Genomic DNA, 23,470 nt, shown 5'->3' with positions numbered 1-23,470 from the left:
GTCAAACTCACAAAAAAGTTCTACTCATCCAGTCCTCTAAACACAAAGTGCCGCCTGTCACTTCTCATAGCTTTATAACACTTCATTTGATTCTCCCAAGTGTGATTGCTGAGAAGCCATTAGGAGCTCTGAAGTAAATGAAGTGTTTGGATTTCTCACTCACGTACTGGTTTTCGGTTTCATTGTCATGAAGCTTGAATGGATCGAAGATTGATTGAGGGCTCTTTTTCAATTTAAGCCACTTTTCCATTGTAGTTTTGATATTTCTTTTTAAATCATCCGGATGTGGTAGTGACACGGCAGACCAACTCTGACTACTGGAAGGTCTTTGCTGAGAAACAAAGAACATCTGCTTTTTACATTCAAGTATTTATGGATATTGTTGGAGTCAATCTTACATTTCTGCTCTGGGATGAAAGATATTCCATTTTAAAGGCAAATAATCTGTTATAAACTACTGTTGATTTTAGTTCACCTGTCAGGAGGCCAGGTCTTTAGGGACCAGTTTTCTTTAAATCCATTTTTACATCTGATTTTTTTTTTTTTGCATCATTTGCTTCGCAGGGCTAATCGTATTGCAGTTTGTCTTTTTTTTTTTAGCAGATTTTTCCACACTGTTTACATAATGAGCTGTTGAATCTGTGAATAAAAACAAAGGAATTAAATTACAAATAAACCCCTTTGAGATTCTTTTTAGCATTTCCCGCAAGTGGAAGTTGCATGCTTTCACAGTAACTTCAGTGGAACTTCAGTGTTTGAAGGGGATTGGTAATATCTGGCTTATGTCCAGCAGAATGGTTTGAGTTAGAAACACATGGAAGGGCTGATGATAGCTTACTGTAACAGGCCACAGACACAGTGCTCTGTATAATTTCCTGAGGTGTCAGGATCAGAAACATCACCCATACTCCTGCACTTGCCCTCTGCTTTTTAAATGAAAGTTTATATACATGAAAAATTGAGTTTCTTTACTCTCAATGTGACACAAAAGCAGATAGATTTCATTATGGATTACTTCACATCGTACAGCATGTGGTCAGAGTCAAATCCGATTTGTATGAGGCGGGTACACCACTGAGGAAAAGCAACATAGAGAGGCAGAAGCTCGGATTGCCTCTGTTACAGCCGACTAGTAGTGTTTTGGCTCCAGCTGTCCGCCAAAGCTGAGCAGAGCTCAAGTGCCTTTGCTGCAGTGGGTCTCACTGAAAAACTGACAGTTTTGTTGGATTATGTTGGAAATGGCAGCACAACAGGCTGCACATGGAGAGAGGTCCTTATATCAAGTGACCCTTTTCAGCCATGCCATTGTTCAGTTGCTATGTATTATAACAATTATTCATTTCCTAAATGGCAGCGTATTGGTCAGACAGACAGGAATACTTGTTTTCTGTTTTTGATGTGGCCTGGTTCTGTGGACTCACTGTTGCAAACCTCACACCCAACTCATTCTGGTCCATGAAGTCACTTTTTGAGTCTTTTTGAGCAGGAAACACAGATTCACAGATGAATAATCAGGAGAAGGTATTTGTTGTTTTAAAAGAATAGTTCTACATTTTATGAAATACATTAATTTGCTTTATTGCTGAGCATTAGATGAAAAGATCACTCATGGATATATGACAAATATGGTACAAAGCTGGTTAGCTTAGCTTGGCATAAGGACTGGCAACAGGGGGAAACACCTAACCAAGTGCTGTCCAAAAGTTAAAGAAGGTGCAAAAACTGAAATGTAATTTTTTTTATACTTTTGTTTTTGCACAGATTAAACAAACAATATATAAGATTAATTATTAATGAGCTTTAGAGGTATTGTTAGACAGATTTTGTTACCTTTGGACAGAGCCAGGGTACTTGTACCCCCCTGTTTCCAGTATTGATGCTAAGCTAAGCTAAGTGAACATACAGACAGTGGTATCAATCTTCTAAATATATTCTCAGCAAGAAAGTAAAGAAGTGTATCTCTCAAAATTTGAAGTATCATTTAATAGACTGCAGTAACCATAATGACAGACATTTGTATAACCAGCAAAAACAGTTCCCTTTAACTTGTGTCTGTATTGTGCTGCTACACACTGTGACAGCATATTTTCCTACCTTTTTCACATTTACCAGGCCGCCCTGTTGACGTTGTGTCACTAGAGAGAAAATGAAAACAAAAGGGCAAGAATTAAAAGCTGAGTTTTGAATTAGGGACGTTAAATTGAGCGATGCATTTGCAGAGTCTTCAAACCAGACTGCTTGTTTGTTTTAAATGTGGGGCCTGACCAGAGGGGGGTTTTGTATCAAAGCTGTGCGACTGTTGCGGGCGGTGAGCTCTGAGTTCAAACAGTCATTAACCAATAGGTTATGTTAATGTACCATGGTAGTGATCAAATGAGGCGCCATTATTTCTCTGGGCAGACGTATACGCACTCACCCTGGATACAGATAGAAACAGCATTGCAGATACCCGTTCATTTTAAATGGAAGAAAGACCTGCTGGGTTGTTTTATACTATACCATATTTCTGTCCATTCAGCAGCGTTTCGTTTTTAAAGTGACCTCCTTGGATGTTCAGGACGTCAGCAGAGTTGAGCCATGCATTAAGAACAATTTGATTTGCAACAGGGCCATGGTGTGCTCAATATGCCCTTTAAGCTCCATTAAGTTATTAATATTCAGTCAGATGACTACATGTAATGTGAAAAGGAGTTGCTTGCAGTGAAGAAACCACAGGAGGTTATCTCATGTGCAGCTCTACTGAGCCTTTTAGCCCCATTAAGCTCACAGTTTTGGTTTTATGGATTCCAGTGGGTTGATAATATTTCTACGTGTCTGGTGGATGTGGAAGTATACTATTGTTTTCTAACATAAGCGTTAACTGTGTGATAAGGTGATAATATGTCAGGGCTGTGTGTCTGGCAGCTTGTTGAGTTCTTCTGTTCCTTATTAATGCAGCTGTAAAAATATCTGTTTTTTTTCCAAGTAAATCTTCTAAGAGCAACAGGTGGAGACACTCAAAGTTGCTTACAAGCCATGTTGTAAGGTATACTGGTATAAGTAGGGAACACTATGCTCTGCAATAACTGCTTTTGGACATTCTTCCTAGTTCAGATATTCTATCTGATGCCATCTTAGTTCAACACCAGACACCATTAAACATTTAACATTTTATTTGTGTAGTAGAGGGATTGTGCCAGGAACAACTAGCCTGATCCATCCTTTCTTATAAAGTTCAGTGTGTACATGAAGCACTTGAACAGCTGAGTTGTTGTTGGAACATGTGATCTGTGTAATGTCCCTTTAGTCTTCATGCTGCGTTATACTGCTAAGTGCTTTGGGGTTATAATGCTGTAAGTGTCATTGTCTGAAATGGCCTGCCTCCAACAGACAGATATCAGCTTATGGAAAAACATATTCCTCCAACAGCTTTTACCTTTTATGGCATCTCCAAACAATCAACGTTTATTACATTGTAATTAGTCACAATTACAGGACATAATATAGCATAGCTGTATTATGTCAGCAACGCATTTAAAAGAGGAATGTCAGTGAATTATGAACCATCACGACTTCCTTTTCTGAGTCTAGTATTTTTACCGAGATAAATGACCTTTACAAGAGTGTTTTGTTTTTTCAGTCTGGAGAGTTGGAAAACACAAAGGTATCCAGGCACTCTGAAAACACACTCTCTGTATTTTGTATTTTTATGTATTCCTATAAACCCATTCTCCTGAGGGGGTTATTTCTTTTGGACACAGCACTGGCAAAAGTAACTGTCCTTCCTAATGGGCCACACTGTAGTTATGTCTAGCTCTGGAATCCCTGATGTGTTGCTAAACTTGATCTCCTTTTCGTCATTTGTAGACCAGTGTGTGCTTATAGAAGTATAGGACACATTTTGATATGTTGTGCGTTTTATTTCTAAATTACATAATGTGAATCTCCAGAACACACGTCAAAACCAGGAGGAATTACAAACTGCAGTGCACCTTTGTTCAGCTGTTTATATTACACTGTGGTGACCCTGGAGCTGCAGAGGGAGGCTGTGTGTGTGTGTGTGTGTGTGTGTGTGTGTGTGTTTCTAGGCATGACTGAGAGAGTTTATATGAAAATGACAGCATTTAAATAGTCTTTAATATCCTATGAATCCATGTTATTTATGGTGTGTATGTAGTACAGTAATAGAATCAGGAATCCATAAGGATTATAAAATGAGGAGACAAATCATTTTGGTTAATCTAGTTTCTGGTTTAAGTTTGACCTCCTGTTTGACTTTTTTGTTCCCTACTGATTATTTTTGCTTTGACAATATTCATCAGGCAGAAGAACATATTTAGATAGGGGTGTTTTAACTTGTCTACATTAGTTACACAGTGTTGGATACACATTGGAATACAAAACTGCAGACATACAAAGGCACAGCTAATCATATGAAGATATTCCCAGCATTATATTATGTTATTCTAGAGCAGCCACCGACAATTATTTACATTATTTCTTAATCTGGCAACTATTGTCGGGATTATAAAATATAAAATACTCATTCAGTGTAATGACTGTATTTGTAGATGGATGACGTGTCACTGCTTCCGTCCACTCTACAAAAATGAAGCCAAACTATCGTGGATACAGGGGCTGCCATCTTGAACCAGTGACGTTATATGGAGCGAGAGTCAGTGCAGCAGTGAACGGGTGGTGGAGCCGCAGTATCCAGGTCCCACCCGTACAACCGCCCAACCCAATCACAAGTCAATCACAGCTGTCAATCATGATGTCACGCCTCCTTTTTAAAGCATTAAATAACTAATTAAAAACAAAAATGAACACTTGAACACATATCAGAACTACCTAAAACATCCGCTAACATGGAGCAGGCAGGGTTTATGACCTATAATGTAGCCTGTCATCAGGGAGCGATCAAGATGTTTTGACTGTAACTTTGCCATAAAAACGGAGATCAGGTGTAAAAGTCATTAAAAAGCTTTTTATTTTTGCGGAAAGAGTTGAGTGAATTAAATTTTTCCTCAAAGGACAAATATTTATCTGTATTCATTGAACGACCAATAACCTTAAAACGCTGCCTCTCTCATTTGAGTGCAAGTTTTCTGATAGAACCAACAACTCGATCCACTCCACTCCACAAGAAATATGATTCGGGGGTGATTATCCTTTAAGTCATTATTTCCCTGATTGCTAATTTACCAGTATTATTATTCTTTTCATGATGCCGCCAGCACTCATTCTCCAAAAGAAGTACTAAACATGAGGATGTCGGATCATTACAAGTTGGACAAGAACATCAATTTAATGTAGGCCTATCTGTGACACGCTTAATAACTGAAAGTGCTAGAAAATCAGACTTTGAGTCTACAGCAGAGGACAATGAGAGATCCTGCTATGTAGCATTGAGAGTGAGTGAAGCATTGACCCTGCTAGTCAAGAGTACTGGATGCCAAGTAGTCTGTGTACGTGCAGAATACAGGGAAAGATGATCAGTTGTGTTGCTGATTAAGTCAAAGGTTTTCGATTTAGCAGCTAAAATGAGGCAGAACTGAAGGAACTGGAGGCTGGCGAGGAGGGAAGTGCTTCAGTCCAGACCATAGACTGAACCTGAGTTACTGTTGATGAGGAAATGTCTAATTTAACAGATGGTTTTGTGCAAACAGACTAAATGGTTTATGCCTTCGATGCAGATTTTGGACAACATGCAGCTGAAGATCAGACTGAATTCCTGGCAGTTAAAGCAGGAGCAACCATGGTCCTGTCAACAATCACATCTTGTAGAGGGTATAATTTTTAATGGAAAAACAAACTGCAGCCTCTTCATGCTAAGTATGAGGCAGCTGGTAGATATTAATGACAATGACGCGGGATGCAACAGTGACGCAAGTGGGGCGAGAGAACGAAGAGTGAAATGTCACTGAAAAGAAGTCGTGGAATTTGAATAAAAAAAAAAAAAAGTCAAACAGTGGCGTTAAAGGAGAGAAGAAGAAGCAGCCAAGTCTGAGCTGTAGAGGACTCCAGAGGATGGACTAAAGAGGGTAGTTCAATAAGCAGGGAAATAATTTAGAGGCCTTTGACACTGATTAATGAATATGGAGTCAGATCTGTGGGGAGGTTGATTGTAGTCACAATAATCAGAAGCTCATTTATCAGCTACTTTTCAGTTACATACTTTATGTCTTTCTGTTTCCCAAACACGAGGTAGAAGTGAAGAAAAAATATCACAAATCATATTATTTTATGTCTTTCCGGTGACAAAGAGTAGACATTTTTCCCCTGATGTTTTCAAACTGCAAACAGTCAACATCCTTTTCAGCTAAAAAGCCAATGATGAATCTTTATTACAAATATTTATCTACTAATATTTACTTCCCTCTCATTTCTCTTGGAAGCATTTACTTGCTGATTGCCTCTTGGCAGCATTGTGACACTTCTGCAGCAAAGGTCTACAGTATGTGAACAGTCAACATTAATCAAGTCAAGTCAGTGTATTTATCCTTTATCCTTTATCCAACTAGCACTTTTTTCATCATTAATGAATGCATTTTTTATATTGAGTCATGAGTCATTTAATCTATAAAATATTGTAAAATGCCAATTACAACTTTCTGACACCTACAGATCGTCTGGTTTGTCCAATATTTGAATTTACAATGAACAAAAATTTGGAAATTTGGGAAACTGGAACTAGATATAGTCTGACATTTAGTTTAAAGAATGGCGATCATTACATTATGAATTATGAACTGATTAGTGTTTTTATATCGCACTTAGAGAGTGTACTCTCCACTTTGAAAAACATCTCTCGTGTGGAATGCAGACATGTTATTGTATATCACTGGCAGCAATGCTAGACAAATAAGCCTCCTGTGAGCAGACTGCATGTGTTGTCTCACAGCTGTGTGTTTGTGTGTGTGATACCCTTCAGTTTTGTAATTGTTATCCCTGTTAGAGAGGAGAGCATGCTGCGATGTGATGAAGAGGCCCCCTCATGTGCACATCTATTAATTCATCATTCTTGTGCACTTTTTATGCTGACTGAATGATTCTGTAGTTGTATATAAGTGTCTGTGTGAATTAGTGTGTTTCTTTACAAGACAAATCCAGGCCAGGCTGGTCCACCATGTTGGTTCAAGAGAGGTCCTCTGTTTATAAGGTAATGAGAGTGCTTATGGTTCACCCCGGGTAACTGAGGTCAGACTAATCTATGTCTAGATTTTGGGGGGGCCGTGTAAAATGATATGGATCACTGGCAAAATTAAATAACCTTTAGGGTGAAAAAAGGCACAGGTGGCAAAACACTAATCGCCTGTGATGTCCTGCTCTTTCTGAACAAGTGCAGGACTCACAGTGTGGTGTGTCTGTAGTCAGATGTCATTCAACAAGCTTGTATTTTGTGTGTGTGAGTGTGTGTGAGTGTGTGTGTGTGTGTGTGTGTGTGTGTGTGTGTGTGTGTGTGTGTGTGTGTGTGGGTGTGTGTGTGGGTGTGTGTGTGTGTTGTGTGTGTGTGTGGACATGTGACTGTGCAAACTCTGCTCATTGATATTCTTGTAGAAGAGTGTCATGAAGGCTTCTGGGATATCTTTCCGCCTTGTTCTCTCGCTCATGAATATGAATGAAATCCACATGTGTTTTGAATTTTTTTGCTGATTTGCATGAAGTTCATGAGCAGCTAACAAGCTTGCGCAGGAATTTATTCTTAGCTGTTGTTATGAAAGGTGCTACGACTCTGTGTGTCATTGCTCAGCATGCTCTTGTTTTGTGTTCTGAATATTATAAAGAGTTTCATCTCTAATTACCCATGCTTAATCTTTTGGATAGTAGTTAAATGCTAAAACATCAAAGAAAAATTCATGTCACGCTCTTAAACTGTCCCCTAGTGTGACGGTGTGGAGAGTGATCTAGATCTGAGCTGTTTCTGCTGTTCAAACAGTGTGAGAGGAGCTGAGGTAGACTGTTAAATAGCTTTCAGGGAATCAATGCCAGATATTGACTGAGACGGTTGTTAAAATCTAGACAAAGCTGTTTGGAAAGAATTATATCCTTTTCGATTTAAGCATTAGCAGAGGCTAGAGTTTATTACCATGCTTCATAGACACTGCATCTATTAAAAGTGTTACTTTTACCTCAAGCAACTTCAACAGTTACCTTTTTGGAAAGGTGTGTCAAAGTTTTGCTATTGCTACATAGCCAGTGTTAGCATTAACATCTGTTTACTATCCAGTCTAAAAGAAACTTTGCGAGTTCATCAAACTTCATTCCTTTACTCGCCAAGAGCTGTCTCCAGCAGGGGAAAGCAAAGTCAGTGTTAACTCTTGTCTTTACACGTCTTTTCTTCTACTGAAGTTAGCACGCTAACCTAACGCTAGCCCTGGCCCGTCTCGTCACTTTCCAATAGCAGCTGTAGCCTCCAACGTAGCGCTGCTCCAAGGGCGTAATATAACCCTCTGTATTGCAAACACAACGATAGCCAAAGAACTTGTCAAGCAAGAATGACCACCACCCGCTCACGGCAGGAAACCCTGTTTGGCAGCAGGGAAAAGTAACAACTAGCCCCTTTAACCATTGCCACAACATGCCATCAGACAAAAAGGCAGCACTATTCCAACTGGAACATAACACTTCAAAGCAGGCAGTGAAAAGCAAATGCTTCAGCACTAACCAATAGCTTTAATATGCGATTTCAACTATTAGCATTTAGGTTTATTGTAACTCCAGCTAGATCACATACACAAAAATCTATATCTGGTGTGTGATAAGAATGTAATGACCCTATATGTTCACATATCTGAATTGTATCTCTGAGACCCTCCATACCAAATGCTTGACAGATTTTGTCCACCCAGAATATAAATCATGTCGTTGCTTTGAGGTTATTTCATTGCTTTAGCGCACTGACCTTCAGCCGAGTGTCTTTTCTTGACATGTTGTTTCAACTTGTAGACAGGTCATATCATTACCATCTCAGTTCTCACTGGGTCTGCCTGTTTTCATGTCCAAATGTGTCAAAATATAAAAGGTTAACAAAGGGACAACATAAGAAATCAACCATTTTAAATTGAATCAATTTGTAAAAATGGAAAATGCAAGATAATACTGTAATTGTGTTTTAAAGTCCTTTAATCTGCAAAGTAACCAAAGATGACTTTTTAGATGTGTTTATTTAATGATATAATGAGACAAAGAACAATAAGGTAGAATATTATGGGGCTAAAAAGCATTTCCCTGAATGCTAATTTAATAAAGATGCAGTTTAGTGAAAACCTCAGAACTCAGAACTCAGATATGGATTCAGTTTCCATGGGACGATGTTGCCTCTTTCATGATCTTCTGGAGACGGACGTAGATGTTTGTTTTCTCACGATTGTTCAACCAACCCTGGTTATTTTGCTAAGCTGCTTATTTGCTATAAGTGCCTTCTGTCCTCATGGGGATGTTATTGTGACATGAAATATTGGGTCACACAGGAAACCGTCCTCAGACCAGCTCTCTCAGGGTGTCCAAGCTGTAGCCTCTCCCACCCACAAACACCACCACAACACACAGTGTGCTGAAATGTAAAAAAATAGATCCATACTGTGGAAATAACTATCCACAGTTTGGTATGTTTTACAGTACAGTTGGTTTTGCTTAAAATCAAAACAGTACAGTACGTCCGTGGTTAGCGGGTCCACAACTACACTACACACTACAGCTGAAGCTTGAAGTGTAGCTAATGTGTGCCTCCTAAAAAATATAATTACACCAGCTGCTATGGTTGGTGATATCACGTGGAGACAGCAGGGACTAAACTAAAATCAGAAACTTGTGACTGTTGATAGTGGAGAATGGAGATAATGTTAAATAAGGTGAAGAAAGATTCAGAAGCCTCTAGTGAGGCTAAACTGGGACACATTAAAGGGACACATTATAACTGATTAAGAAAACCAGGTTTCTCCCCAATAGAAAATGAAAAAGAAATGTGTTGGCATTTGTGATGAAAGTGTTTAATCTGTGCCAGCTCTGCTTATATTTCACTTTCTTCTTTGTTCTTGTTGATATTTTAAAGATGGATATATTGATTGTCATCCCCTCCCTTACACAAGGAGCCTGTAGACACATGTACACAAACACACACTCTATGCTTGGTACGCGTGGTATACACAGTGGTATGTACATGAATGTCTGTCAGTTATGCTAATCACACAATATCACAAATGCAGGCCTCTCTCTCTTTCTCACACACACACACACACACACACACACACACACACACACACGCACACGCACACACACACACAGTGTATTTAGATGCATATACACAAACAAACAAACATAGCTTGCTCTCATCTCACTGAGAGCCTCCTGAGTGGTGACTGTTCCTCCTCTACAGTAACCACATCCGCAGGAGCCACAGAGTTGAGTGTCATTAAAGATGCGAAATGAAATAGTTTCAGGTTAATGTTCTGCAGTGAGAGCCTCGAGTACAGTGACAGAGGTCCTTATTGCCCCTCTGTAGGTAGTAAATATTCAGTGAGTGAAAACACACGCGTCTGCTCTGTTTATCCTGTACCCATCAAAAATGACTTTTAAAGGAGTCGACAGCACACACGGTAGACGCATTGCATCGCAGTGGTGCTGAGTCAGTGATTTATGTTGTTCTACCAAGATTATATGTCTGTGATGATGTTATTGAAAAAGCACAATCGTATTTATAGCTGGGTCACTGGATTCATAAATACAACTCGAAGTAGTAGCAAATGGAGAAACTGAAACTGAGAGATCCTTGGTTTTCAGAGAGTAACACTGCACTACACTCACTCTGATCCAAGTTACTAATGGAGCCTTTAAGAGAGGGAGAGCTCATAAATCAATCAGTCTGTCCTCAGAAAACAGGTTCTGCTTTTCTTACTTTTCCACAACATTCATTCACATTATTTCCTTGTGTTTCTTTTATCTATTTATTTTTTCCTCCTAATCTATGGTGTTTCAGAGCAGGGTTTTCTTTCGCTTCAGAATGAATCAGTAACGTTAGCTATGCCTTAGCTTTTTAACCTTAATTTTGTCCAGTGTATGAGTAAATAGCTGCAAAACTAATGACATTCCCATCAGCCACAAAATGGTGAACATGCTAAACACTGAATTGATAAATTACATCATTTGTGTTTGAACGCTGGTGAGCAGATGAGGGAGAGCTTCCATGAGATGAAATTACCAGACAGGCCCATAGGAATCATCAGAACTGCTCCTGAATAAAAGCTGTAAAGCATTAGAGAGTAATCTTTCTTCAGTGACTCTATCAAAGTGAGTGAGACTGCGGTAACTTCATGGTGTAATTGGATTTCTTTTTTAATCACCTCCTGTTTGAAAGCGACACCTGGTAGCACTTTTCCTCAGAGCTGAGTGTAAACGAGGGATGAATAATGGTTCATGATGATGTGACTTGTGCTGATAAAATATTGCATCAATACGCTATCATGGCGATGGGATTGGAAAGACTTCACACAGATGTTGGAAGAAATGATGGAACAGATTTAAAAGGAAAGCTCATTATTTTGTTGCTTCACATTGTCTCATCAAGTTGTTTTCTCTCACCCTCAAAAATGCATACACAAACCTTTTGAATAAAGATTAATTGTATGGCCCATTTGAAATGACAGAAAGTCTGAGTGTAGATGTGTTGATTATATTGGAAAATTTGAGTGTTGGATAGAAAAGAAACAAGTAAGCAGGAAAGAAAATGACAAGGCAGAAAAGTAAAAGAGTGAAGCTAGTGCAGGTATTTTGTCGCCAATTAGGGATTCAAAAACTAAATTGGAAATTCTGGGCATTCAGCATAGTCAACCTGATGGGGGATTTTAAGTGTAATTCACAAGAGTGTCGTTGGACATGAACGAACAAGTAACAACAGTGTGTGTGTGTGTGTGTGTGTGTGTGTGTACGTGTGTAGTCCGGCCACATTAATCTTCATGGAGATGTTTTCCACATAAACACAATTGTAAAAACAGACCGAATCACTGGATCACAACAAATTCTGCATGAATCTTATGTGTCAAACATTATAGCCTACACATTATGTGAAAATCTGGGACCTGGTACGTGAATGTTAAAGTGTCTTGGATTTTTATTCTTACATGCGTGTCTGTTTGGTGTGTTACAGAAAGAAATGTTGCAAGGGCTTCAAGTTTGTGTTGGGCCAGTGTATTCCTGAAGGTAGGAAAAACTGTTTGGATATCTTGTGAGTAGTGTCTTGTGTGTTTCTGATTATTTTGGAATTCTCTCCCATCATGTTCCATAAGATTTTTTGTCTTTTAATGTACTTGACTCAACTTTCTCTTGTTTTAACCTCACTGAATATTCACTGTTCTGTGCCAGCAATGTTCCCTGAAGATTCAAGATGGATGTGAGATTCCCTTCTCTGTGTTCTCTTGCTGCTGTTCTCATTTCTTGCTGTAGATTATGACGTATGCGCTGGCGCCCCCTGTGAGCAACAGTGTACTGATAATTTTGGTCGGGTGGTGTGCACCTGTTACCCTGGCTACCGCTATGACCGGGAGCGCCACAGAAAGCGAGAGAAGCCCTACTGTCTGGGTGAGACTTTGTACAACAGCTCATCAATATAAGTCCCCTTTAAAAAACAAGACGATGCCTCGTGTTCTCAAATGTTTAACAGGGGAAAGTCAGTTAGAGGAGACCTGCACTCATTATGTATACTCTACTCTTTCAGGAAAACAGTTATCAGTAGTGGAAGTCAAACTTCTTTAAACAGTATCTAGACTGGCTTGGTCTGGTGATTTCCATTTCAAAACCAAACTTGGCAAAAAGCTTCACTCAACTGCAATAAACTGCAGCACAGTGTTAAATAGGATTGCCTGGTTTCTCCATTCTAGTTCAATGCAATACACTGCTATAAATTAATGTGAGTAACTGTAGACAATTTTACATTTTTAATCCCACAATTCATTCATTGTTGTTAATTGAATGTATTTTTTGACATTATCATGTTATATTTAATCTGAATAGCAACTTTGTTGTTTCTTGATGTTTTCATGTCAGGTTTCTTATGTAGTTTTTTACCCTTTCAGAGTTATTTACTTTCTCTGGATCAACCTACAATGCCTATATAGAGGTTAAAATAATTCATATTCATTCAGTTACAGTCGTCGTATATGTTGAATATTGACTAGATGAGATGAATGCTGCAGCTGTGTAGTACACTGTTCTATCTATAATTTGTGCAAACATGGTGGTAACAGAGTGAAATTGCATAACTTTACTGTCCTTTAAAAACCACAAATTTTCAAAGCAACAACTTTTTATGATGTTTAGAATTAAGAATTTTTTCAACCCTTAAAGATACACTTAATCCTTGTGTTTATGCCACCAGATCTTGAGATACATGGTTTACTTTGGACAGCAGTGATAAAATACTTTGAGTTTAGTTTGCAGATGCTGTTGTGCATTTTAATGGGCTCTATGTTATCTTAACTGACATTTTGTCTTTCTTTCATTTGCTCGCCGTCTCTCCTCTGTCTCTCCCTGTCACTGCAACGTATAGACATCGACGAATGTGCGGACAAAAACACGACTGTGTGTTCTCAGATCTGCGTCAACTCTGTGGGGAGCTACAGGTGTGAGTGTGAGAAAGGCTACTTCCTGGAAGAAGATGGGAAAACATGCACCAAGGGGGAGAGAGGTGAGAGGACATTTTCTCTTTATTCAAGGGCACATCTGACTGTGATGTGGAGCTGACCACACATTGTTATTTGGTGTGTGTGTGTGTGTGTGTGTGTGTGTGTGTGTGTGTGTGTGTGTGTGTGTGGTGTGTGTGTGTAGAGAGAAAAGGGGGTACTGCAAACATAGACACCTGGTAGTCATTACACATCCCAGCTCCTTGTGCATGTCAGAACTGTTCTGTCTCCCAAACATACTGCGGCCCCCATGACTCCTGGTCTGTTCTGATTTGCTGGATGCATTTGAGGAAAACATCACAAATGGTCCAGACAATAATAAAGTCTCTTTTTTTTTTTTTGCCCCAGCTTCAGTTTCCAGTGAAGCGGTCAGAGGCTGTAGATTTGCTACTTCCTCCCATGAGTTTATCTTCCATTACCTACTAAAACATTTCAGGAGAAGCTGGAGAGTGAGAAATGATGGTTCATATAGCCATGCTCCTGCTTTATGTTCTGCCTTGTAACACAGTGGGGAAAATGGTGTCCAGACACTTTCACTCATCCATTAAATATATGCAAGCTCAGAGTAGGGTCCATTCTGCTACAGGCCGAGGACAAGTCTAGCAGAGCTAGTCAGCTTTGTGCTTATCATCATGTTTTTGCTTTTTACAGGATTGTGAAAGTATATTGCTTAAGCTTAATGTTTTAAAGTGGTGGGTGAATACGGGATGGTAGAGTGATGCGGGTGGAGAGTCCGGGGCAGCAGGGATGTGAAGTCTCACAAATGAAAATGATACAGACATGTGACTTGCCTAAATTATGTTAAGTCCGTCAACTAATTAACAAAGTAAAGGGACATTATGGTTTGACTTTTTCTGACCTTGGAAGATTTTTTGAAAGAAAATGTTTTCTGGTGACGTCTATGACAGAAACACTTTTTTTTCTCCAATTCCCAGCAGTGCATCTCTTTGAGGAATCTGACAATGTGATGAATACTGGAACTTGCTCAGCCACCTGTAACGATTTCCAACAGATCAAGATGTCTGTCATGCAGCTTAAACAGAAGGTAAAGGCCACAAAATGATAGCAAAAAGCATGTATACGCATTTCTATATTAAAATATAAGATGGAATCCATTAAATTTACCTGTAATACTGCACTATTTTTTATCTTAAATCATAATCTCGCAACCTGCAATCCTGCAGCTTTTTCTAGTTGTTCTACGGTTGACTGCAGAAAGGCTCCAGTGAGGATAAAACACGCATTCTTGATTTAGATGAATGTAAATATCTGCAGACCTGCTCTTGTTCTTTATTACCACCTAAAGGTCTCGCTTTATCTCCAAGGAGTTCATACCTGACGGTATTTCAGAAACAACAGCAGCCAGATTTTTTTTTATTTTACAACTCTCTTGAGATACATTATAGCATTTTATTAACTCATAAAGAAAAATGCTCAGGAAGTTTCCTTTACTGTAGGTAGTTGATTGTAAGTGTGGGCTGGTGGGCGGTTTGTGTGAAAGCAGTGGTGTAACATTTACCTCTGTGTAATCGCAGGCGTCGGAACCTATCTGAGCACGAGTCTGTCAACAGTGGCACTCAACACCTCTTGACTGTAACACATGATATATTGCTTCCAGCTGTGTGGTTTGGTGCTCCCACAGCTATACTGTATACCCCCTTTTCTTTTTCTTAATGTCAACACATTAAGAAAACACAGTGAAAATACTATATATGCTTATGAAACTTACTACCACATTATTACAGAATAAGATTATATTCTCATTTATTCATATCACAGGAAGGTTAGAGTTTGAATTTAGGATCACACTGCAGTTCAGACACCTGTGCCCAAGGTCACGGGCTCCAGTCTTGCATAATACTTACTGATCAGCAGGTGAACCTGTGTGTGTGTGTGTGTGTGTGTGTGGGTGTGTGTGTGTGTGTGTGTGTGTGTGTGTGTGTGTGTGTGTGTGTGTGTGTGTGTGTCTAAGCATATGCCTGAACGTCTGTGCGCATGAATTCTGATTTGCTGGCCTTTGCAGCATAGCAAGGTCTTTTGCGTGTTTCCCTCTGGGATTGCTACATCCACATGATGTTACACAGAGATCAAAGATAACTTTTTTTCCCAAGGATGCCACTTAGCATACAGGGCAGGAGCTCTCCTGGTCATGCTGAATAATGTAGAGGGGTTTGCCTGGCCCTCCATCTGTCTGGGTTACAGCTTGTAGCATGGTGCAGATGGAAGATCAGCTTTCATCTTTGCCAGGCTACATAATTTTAACATAATTTTACTTGAAGTTGGTCCTTCAGTGTGTAATTTCCCTATCTTGTTTGACAGTGCACACCTTATGAAGCATTGTATGTAAAACAATTATAGAAATGACAATCAAAGGACGATGTTGTGCAGTTATGCATTTGGATGTTTGATATCTTTTCCAAATAAAGGGAAAAAACACTTATCTATAGGTTTCTATGTTGGCTATTTGATATATTGTTAGTTCCATTATTTGTAGTTGCCTTCTTGTTGACATGTTCATTCAGTCATTTTGATCTGCTTCCTTTTTTAAGATGGCCATGCTGTCAAGCAGTGCTGACGTCCCTGAGCAGATGACCAGTGAGAAAATCCTGACGTCCTCCATATTTTTACCAGGGCCTCCAGGTCTCCCTGGCCCTCCAGGTAAAACACATAGAGCTAGAATTAATAAACTGGAGTCAGACTCTGAATAAAGACACTGGCCTGTGTCCAGCAGGGATAGTATAAGAGTCTATAGCAGTGCTAGCAGCCTTTAGACTCTATTTGGCACAGCTGTGCTTTAAGCTAAATGCTAAAGTCAGCTGACAATGACAATGCTAATATCTTGATGTTTAGCAGATATAATGTTCTTAGTTCGGTGTGTTAGCATGCTAATATTTGCTAATTAGCATTAAGAATTATTACCAAGGGAAGAGTCAGGGGGTTATGACAAAATTTCATGGCAATCATAGATGTTAAGATATTTCAGTCAGGACTGACTGAAATATCACATCTGACTCGCATCTCTGAGCCGTACCACTAGCATGGCTATAAAGCATTTAATCTATTCTGCAAACTCTGTGTTGTTTTGCTGTGATAACTTCAGTTATCTCATCAACTAATACCAGTCTGGATTATTTTAGGAGATCCAGGACCAGAGGGCCCTCCAGGATTTCAAGGACTATTGGGGCCCCCTGGCCCTCCTGGTCCCAGGGGCTTGATGGGGCCCATTGGACCCACACCAGATCTGTACCACATCAAACATGGCCCTCGAGGACCGGTGGTCAGTTGATATTTACAGTAATTATGTTTAAAGAGACTCCGCATTTTTTAATTTGTCATATTGCTCATATTTAACAGTGCAGGCTTCTGTATCAGTATGAATGTGTGTGTCTTCTGACTGCTCTGATTAATTTTAGGATACAGTAAACCACGCTCTTATGACCATATTTGCCTTTATTCTCTGTTGGTTCACTTCCACACTTCTGCTTTGTGTCACAAGGCAGAATTAAAAAAAGATTTTACGTGGTTCCGGGTTTAACTCACCAAAGTGATTTGGATAATTTAGTAATCCTGCATCGTGACTCGAGGCCCGGGAGAGCGGTGAATGACTTATCTGTATGAAGCAACCAAGTGTCTCATGTTTCACTTGACACATTTCAAAAGCACACAAAGCACAACCTCTTAAAGTTGCCCTCATCTCTGCAAGGTGAAAAAGGATGACACATGGTAATGGTAATGGCAATAACAACAGAGAGGACTGAATCCTTCCACAGCTTTAGTTGTTTTCTTTGGCTTGCTGTGCTTTTGTGCAGCACTCAGTCTTGCCTGTGAGTGTGAACCCTGCGTGTTGCAGTGTGGGATCTTAATCAAGAATGTGCAGGATGTGGCAAATGAGCCTTTTTTCTTTTTAACTCTTGTATTATGCAATCTCGTTATTGATAAATCAAACCATCGACACCTGCAATCAGTCATATCACAAGTTGCATGATGCCAAACCAAGACATGTGGAACAGTGTTTTTGCACTACAAAACAAACTATTGCTTCTATTGTGTGTTTTAATTCACAGCTCTCTGTATTCAGGCCGTGTTAATACATTTAATCAGCGCACATGCTGGTGAGGTCTGACTAAGAGGGAGTTGTCCTCTCTCCACACAAAACTCTGATTAAATTCTGAGCACAGTTATGAGTTTTGGCAGCCAGGTCACATGTGTTTGACTGCATGTGAGGGTTTCAGAGACGATGAACGTATGTGACTCAGAGGCTTGATACTGATCTGAATATTGGCCCTACTCCTTATACCATGCCGTCACGCCTCTTTAATGATGATTATCCCAGGAAGGAGATCAAAGCACTCTCTACCATCGAGCTGAAGTCGCTCAGAAACGGCCTGGGGGCATGCGCACAGTTAATCTTGGATGATCTGTGCTGGTGGAGCGCGATGAAGATGTCAGTTTTGTGTTCAAAAAAAGATTTAAAGTGAATGTGTCTTCTGAGAAAAGAGTGGATTGAATATTAACACATTTCTGTTTGGGTGCGAGATACATCGCCATGCCGCGTATGTGTGTGTGAGCGTCACCCGGTTGACAGACAAATAGACAATCACATGCTTGTTTACATCTGTGGGCTGTTGCCATATCCAGTCCACCTGACTTTGGAGTGTGAAAGTTGATTGAAACATAAATAAAATGCTTTTTTTTATTTAACAGGGGCATCCAGGAGCACCAGGAAAAGATGGCCTTAAGGTGAGGTCAGGTGCTATTTTGTAATCTTATCTTGTCATAGCTGTGTATTTTTTTTTCTTTTTGATAAGAGGCAAAAGTCTCTTTTTGAATTGCTCTCTGTAGAGCTGGGGTCCAGTGCACTACCCCTCAGGCAGAGGAGTCATAGATGTTGGCAGCAGAATTTGACTCTTGGCTGACTGAGTCCTGTCTCAGAGGAAAGAAACCAAACAAAAGTTGGTGCAGAAAGTTTGAAAGTACCAACTAGATAAATTTGGCTCAACTGCCAACACCATGTCTGTCAAAAGATATTTCTCAATAGCTGAATCGCTTCTCAGCTCCTCCAGATTTGTGCAGAGTGAAAAGAACAAAGCAGGTGCCAGGATACTCACAAATCCTCAGCTGGATGCTGCTCAGGCAGAGTTAGTCCCTGCAGACGATAGGAGTATTTAACTACAAGTTGATACAAGTTGAGAGAGGAAGACTAATGTACCAGACAGTAGTTTTACTGTATGTACAATATGAACACAAGTAGAGCATAGTTAGTTGGTATATGTGTGGCCATGTACAAATAACTACCTGACTGTGGATACCTCTGGCTTATTGCGATTAATTGGAATATCATATGGATTATACAAAGAGAGGCTTTGGATTGGCTACTGGGGCGTAGTAACCGCTTTTCAACAGGGTAACTGGAATGTTTTTCTCTGCTTCTCTCTCCTGGGAGGCCTAAGGCAAAGTGTTAACAAAAAAGAGGCTCCATCAGATGGGAAAGCCTCCGATTAAGGAAGCACAATGCAGAGCCCATCCTGGTTACAGTGAGATTTGTGTTTGCATTTTTCACATTTTTGGCATTCAAACAGATTTTTCTCTCTCACTTTTGTGATATTCAGAGACATGGAAATCAAAGGGCAGCTGAAGTCAGGAGAATACAGTCACATCGTCTCTGCAGATGACGTCTGTTTTGCCCTTTCAGACTTTCTGCAGTGTGCTTTGGAGTCGCTGCAGCTGAGTTTGACATTGGCCCATTCCCATTTAAGATGGGAAGTAAACCAGTCCCAAATAAAGACTTTTAGCTGTTGTTTGACTAATATGAGCCTTATCTAAGACCGTGGCAACAATGACAATAAACAAAGGCCTATTGAAAGTGAGAATTTGAAGCTCTGTGATCCTGCAGGACGTCAGACTTTAGACTGACAGCAGACAGTTGAAGTAGCTTGGGTAGATAATATGTGGCAGACTCAGACATTATCAGAACTAAAAATGATCATTATTAGACAGGAGTCTGGTTTAGATTCTGTAAAAAAAAAATATCTTGGAGGATAAGATTTGCAATCTGTGGCTAGTCATGGCCGATGTATTACAGCATTGCATTCGGAATTATTGTAAGTTTGATCAGTGGAGATTTTGTTATTTGTCATCAAGAATGGTCAGTCATCCATGCCACACTGACTAAAGAGAAGTATGAGGTCTAAAAGCTTGTCTGTTTGCTTAGCTTGCGGATCACGTATGGAACAACTTAGGTGCATCTGCCTTATTGACACAGTACCTCGCTATCCGTTCAGTACAGCTGGGATGTTTGTGTGGATAGATTGGAGGGTGATGGTAATCTGTCTCTCTGAGTTACAAATCCAAACCATCTGCCAAAACACTCACAGCCCCGGTGTGACCCTGAGCCTGGCTAACAACCACAGTAGTCAGGTCAATGTGTGCATGCTACCGTAGGTCAACAGGCTGCCATGAAACTTCATAATCATGCTACACTTACATTATGTTTAGTATTATATGATCAGCACCTTTTTTTTTTTTTGCACATACACATGACGCAGCAAGGATTGGTTTGACATGTTGTTTTGACAACACAAGTTAGGACAGAAGACTGATACCACTTTCATGTCTCTGTGTGTTAACTACTGTATAAAGCAGGAGCAGGGATTCAATTAGCTTAGCTCAGCCTAGCATTAAGACTGGAAGCAGGGGGAAACAGCAAGTGTGGATACACCTACCACCATGACTCATTAACACATTGCATCATGTTTGTTTAATCCAAAGATAAACCAAAATGGAAATGAAAAAACCACAAATTGTGTTTTTACATTTCAGGTTGGTGTGTGGATTAAATACAGAAGATAAAACATGTTTATTAGTGAGATTTTGGTGTGAAGTTTATGTACTTAAGGGACAGACATAACTGTCAGTAAGAAAGCAACACATTCCAAAGATGTCAAACTATTCCTTTAACTGGCTAAGTCACTATACATGTTTCTTTAAAAAAGTTCCCCAACCAGAACATTATGAATTCCTCTCATTCTTTTTTTCCACTGTAAGTCATCTAAACTAAATATTTGTTTTGTTTCCCCAGGGGGACAGAGGAGCTCCTGGGCCTGTCGGACCACCAGTAAGACTCTGGCTATCTATACTGATGCCACACTATTGTAACTTGTTGCTATAATCCAGAACAAAAGTTAAACTAAAGCATGACTGGAAAACAGACCACTGTGGACTCTGGACATTAAACGGCACAGTTAATGATACTGTCAAACTCAAAGTAAATAGTATCCCGTACAGAGTAAGCATTATCATGTTGGATAAACACTGATGGTGCTAATGTCAACAAATCATGAGGAAAAAGTTCATTACTCACTGGCCACTCTTTGTAATTTCATCTTTCCATAACCTTAATTTAATTCATCTAATTATATTTTTAAAAATAGGTTCACTTCCTTATTTGTTTTTGTTCTACTTGACTATCAGGGCCCTCCAGGCTCCTTTGATTTCCTGCTCCTTCTGATGGCTGACATCCGCAACGACATTGCTGACCTGCAGAGCAAGGTGTACGGTCGACCGATGCACTCCCCGGGGGAGGAGTTTGCTGCAGTCCCCGACACCTGGAGAGAAAACCAGGACAGTCTGGATACAGGCTCGGGCGAGGACTACAAGGAACCTCCACCTCGAACAGGAGGAGGGGCCAAGAGGAGTAGGAAGAGGAAACCAGCGAGAGACAGAACAGACTTTGACTGGAATATGTAAAGAGGGTGGATTTAAATACTTTATGTCAGGTGTAAATATTGAAGTGGTTTGCTTTTTTTTTCTTATTTAACTGTTTTTAAACAGAATGTACTGTATGTCTTTGGATCACAGATGTTTATTTTTGTATGATATACAAGATTATGTGTGACTATTTTTTAACAAAATGAGTAGACTGTGCAAATGCATGATTTTTTTAATTTTATATTTTCAGAAACATATGGTTCCTTCACAGCACATTAAACAAGTCTCTCATGAAAGACATTTGTTCCTCCCACTGTATTATTCTGCTTCACAGAAACTATAAGAAAGTGAGCCACCAGATACATAAATGATGAATTGACTGAATGTTGGACTGGAGCATTGAAACTGCATTGGGACTCTGCTGCTGTCTAGTGCTGCAAGTAATGATTATTTTTATATTATAATATTTATATTACACTTTTTCATCACAAGCCAACGGAGCGGACAACAACCTGACTCTGTGCATTTAACTTAATTAGCCTGATCATTTTTTTTTTTTAATTAATTTTGCAAATATGGAAAGGAGTGACTTGCCGGCCACAAAGCAGGCTGGTTATGTCTTATTATTTATTTAAGTCCAGTAAAGACAGTTGTTTTTTTTAACTCAGCTGCTGCATGAAAGTTGCTAATTCAGAGTTTCCACTGTTGGACAAGGGTGTGTTGCTTCCATCAATGAAATGAAATGAAATCTAAAGCACATCTAAACTAAGACAGACGTATTTAAACTAACTTTAAATTCAGTCAACAAAAACTATCCTCTGCTGCATCCAGGCAACAGCTGAGTGGCTTTGTGGATGATACTGTAGTCGTCTGAATTTCTAACATGATTTGATTCTATCCTCCACCAGAGGGAGACCTTCTCAAAGCCAAAGATCCAAAGCACTGACATGTACAAAAGTCCAGGCAACTTTGTTATCAGGGTTTCTGCAGTACCGTAACAATGGGAAATAAATGAATCACTGAGGAAACCCTCACACATTACAATATGCTTAATCAGTATATGAAAAGGATAGATTCCCAGACTCCATTGACTTCTCAGAAGAAAACAGAAACATAACTATTGCAAATGATGGTACAACATCAAATTTAAAGACTGGAATAGCAATGGGCTCTGTAATGGAAAATAGTGTTGGAAACTTGAGATTAATATGTATGTACTATATGTAGGGGAGTTTTCTAAGCCTTAAGACTCAGAACATTTATAAAAGAGTTAGAGACGGTAGATTTATTTGAGTTAGATGGTAACTTTCAGTCCTTCTATTAAGCTTTTATAAACAGTATACAAGCATTTCATGATGGTTTACAACATACTACAATGTAGCTGAAAACAGGACAAGTGTTTATTAATGCACATGTCAGCAATTATAACTTCCTCTATAAGATATACTGTATTTCATGTTATTATGTTTTGGTATTGACATTCACTCTGTGTATACACCAGCCTTCACTGGATGGATGCCCACATGAGAGGTTGATAAACACATAAATACTTAGAATTGTAGGATTTATTAAATGTTTGTATACTGATTACAAATGCTAAAGAGTGTCACATAAAGTGTTAAACCAGCATCACTGAGAAAATGCCTTTCAAGACCAATAGAATTATACATTGTAACATCACACAGTTTCTTGACATTACCCAGAATAACTCGCTCTGGTCGCCTCACTAAAATACTGAGGGCTGTGAAGTCATAGCTGGAAGAGGCTGAACAGCTGCTGGGCCTCTGAACTGAGAATGAGGTTTTGGATGTCGCACAGCCTTTTCTGAAGTCATAGACTTTGTAGTTTCACTCCTCTTTGTTCACCTTTGCCTCTGTTTACCGTAACTTATATTTATCTCTCTCTGTCTTTATTTGGAAGAAGAAAAAGTTGCAGATATGATCTCGGGAGCTTGACCAAAACAAGGTGATGTCACTTTATTTTCATGAATAATGAGACCATGCAATAAAACAAAAAACAGCCCTCTCAAGAAACCTTCAGTCTCATTTATCAGCTCTCAGATTGTAACTGTTTTCTTAAGTATTTCATCAGCCACAACAGAATAAACT

The 23,470-nt window shown here is 39.4% G+C and overlaps 1 protein-coding gene across 2 annotated transcripts in view; it reads left to right on the top strand.

Moving 5' to 3' along the window:
• Positions 1-23,470, top strand: part of ccbe1 (collagen and calcium binding EGF domains 1) — a 34,252-nt gene extending 10,782 nt beyond the window's left edge. The window contains exons 3-11 of one of the 2 annotated variants that reach the window (XM_022762883.1): positions 12,125-12,177; positions 12,421-12,555; positions 13,523-13,660; positions 14,594-14,700; positions 16,205-16,313; positions 16,793-16,932; positions 18,360-18,395; positions 20,734-20,769; positions 21,126-23,470. In XM_022762883.1, coding sequence (XP_022618604.1) covers positions 12,125-12,177; positions 12,421-12,555; positions 13,523-13,660; positions 14,594-14,700; positions 16,205-16,313; positions 16,793-16,932; positions 18,360-18,395; positions 20,734-20,769; positions 21,126-21,401 — 1,030 coding nt within the window. In that variant the 3' untranslated portion in view covers positions 21,402-23,470. Of the gene's footprint in view, positions 1-12,124; positions 12,178-12,420; positions 12,556-13,522; positions 13,661-14,590; positions 14,701-16,204; positions 16,314-16,792; positions 16,933-18,359; positions 18,396-20,733; positions 20,770-21,125 lie in introns of both variants that reach the window. The other variant, XM_022762882.1, reaches the window with a different exon arrangement.

This window comes from Seriola dumerili, unplaced genomic scaffold, assembly GCF_002260705.1.
Source record: "Seriola dumerili isolate Sdu_G_001 unplaced genomic scaffold, Sdu_1.0 BDQW01000450.1, whole genome shotgun sequence".
NCBI classification, from domain to species: Eukaryota; Metazoa; Chordata; class Actinopteri; order Carangiformes; family Carangidae; genus Seriola; species Seriola dumerili.
Note: the sequence above shows the minus strand (reverse complement) of the source record. Positions and strands in the feature narration are given on the sequence as shown.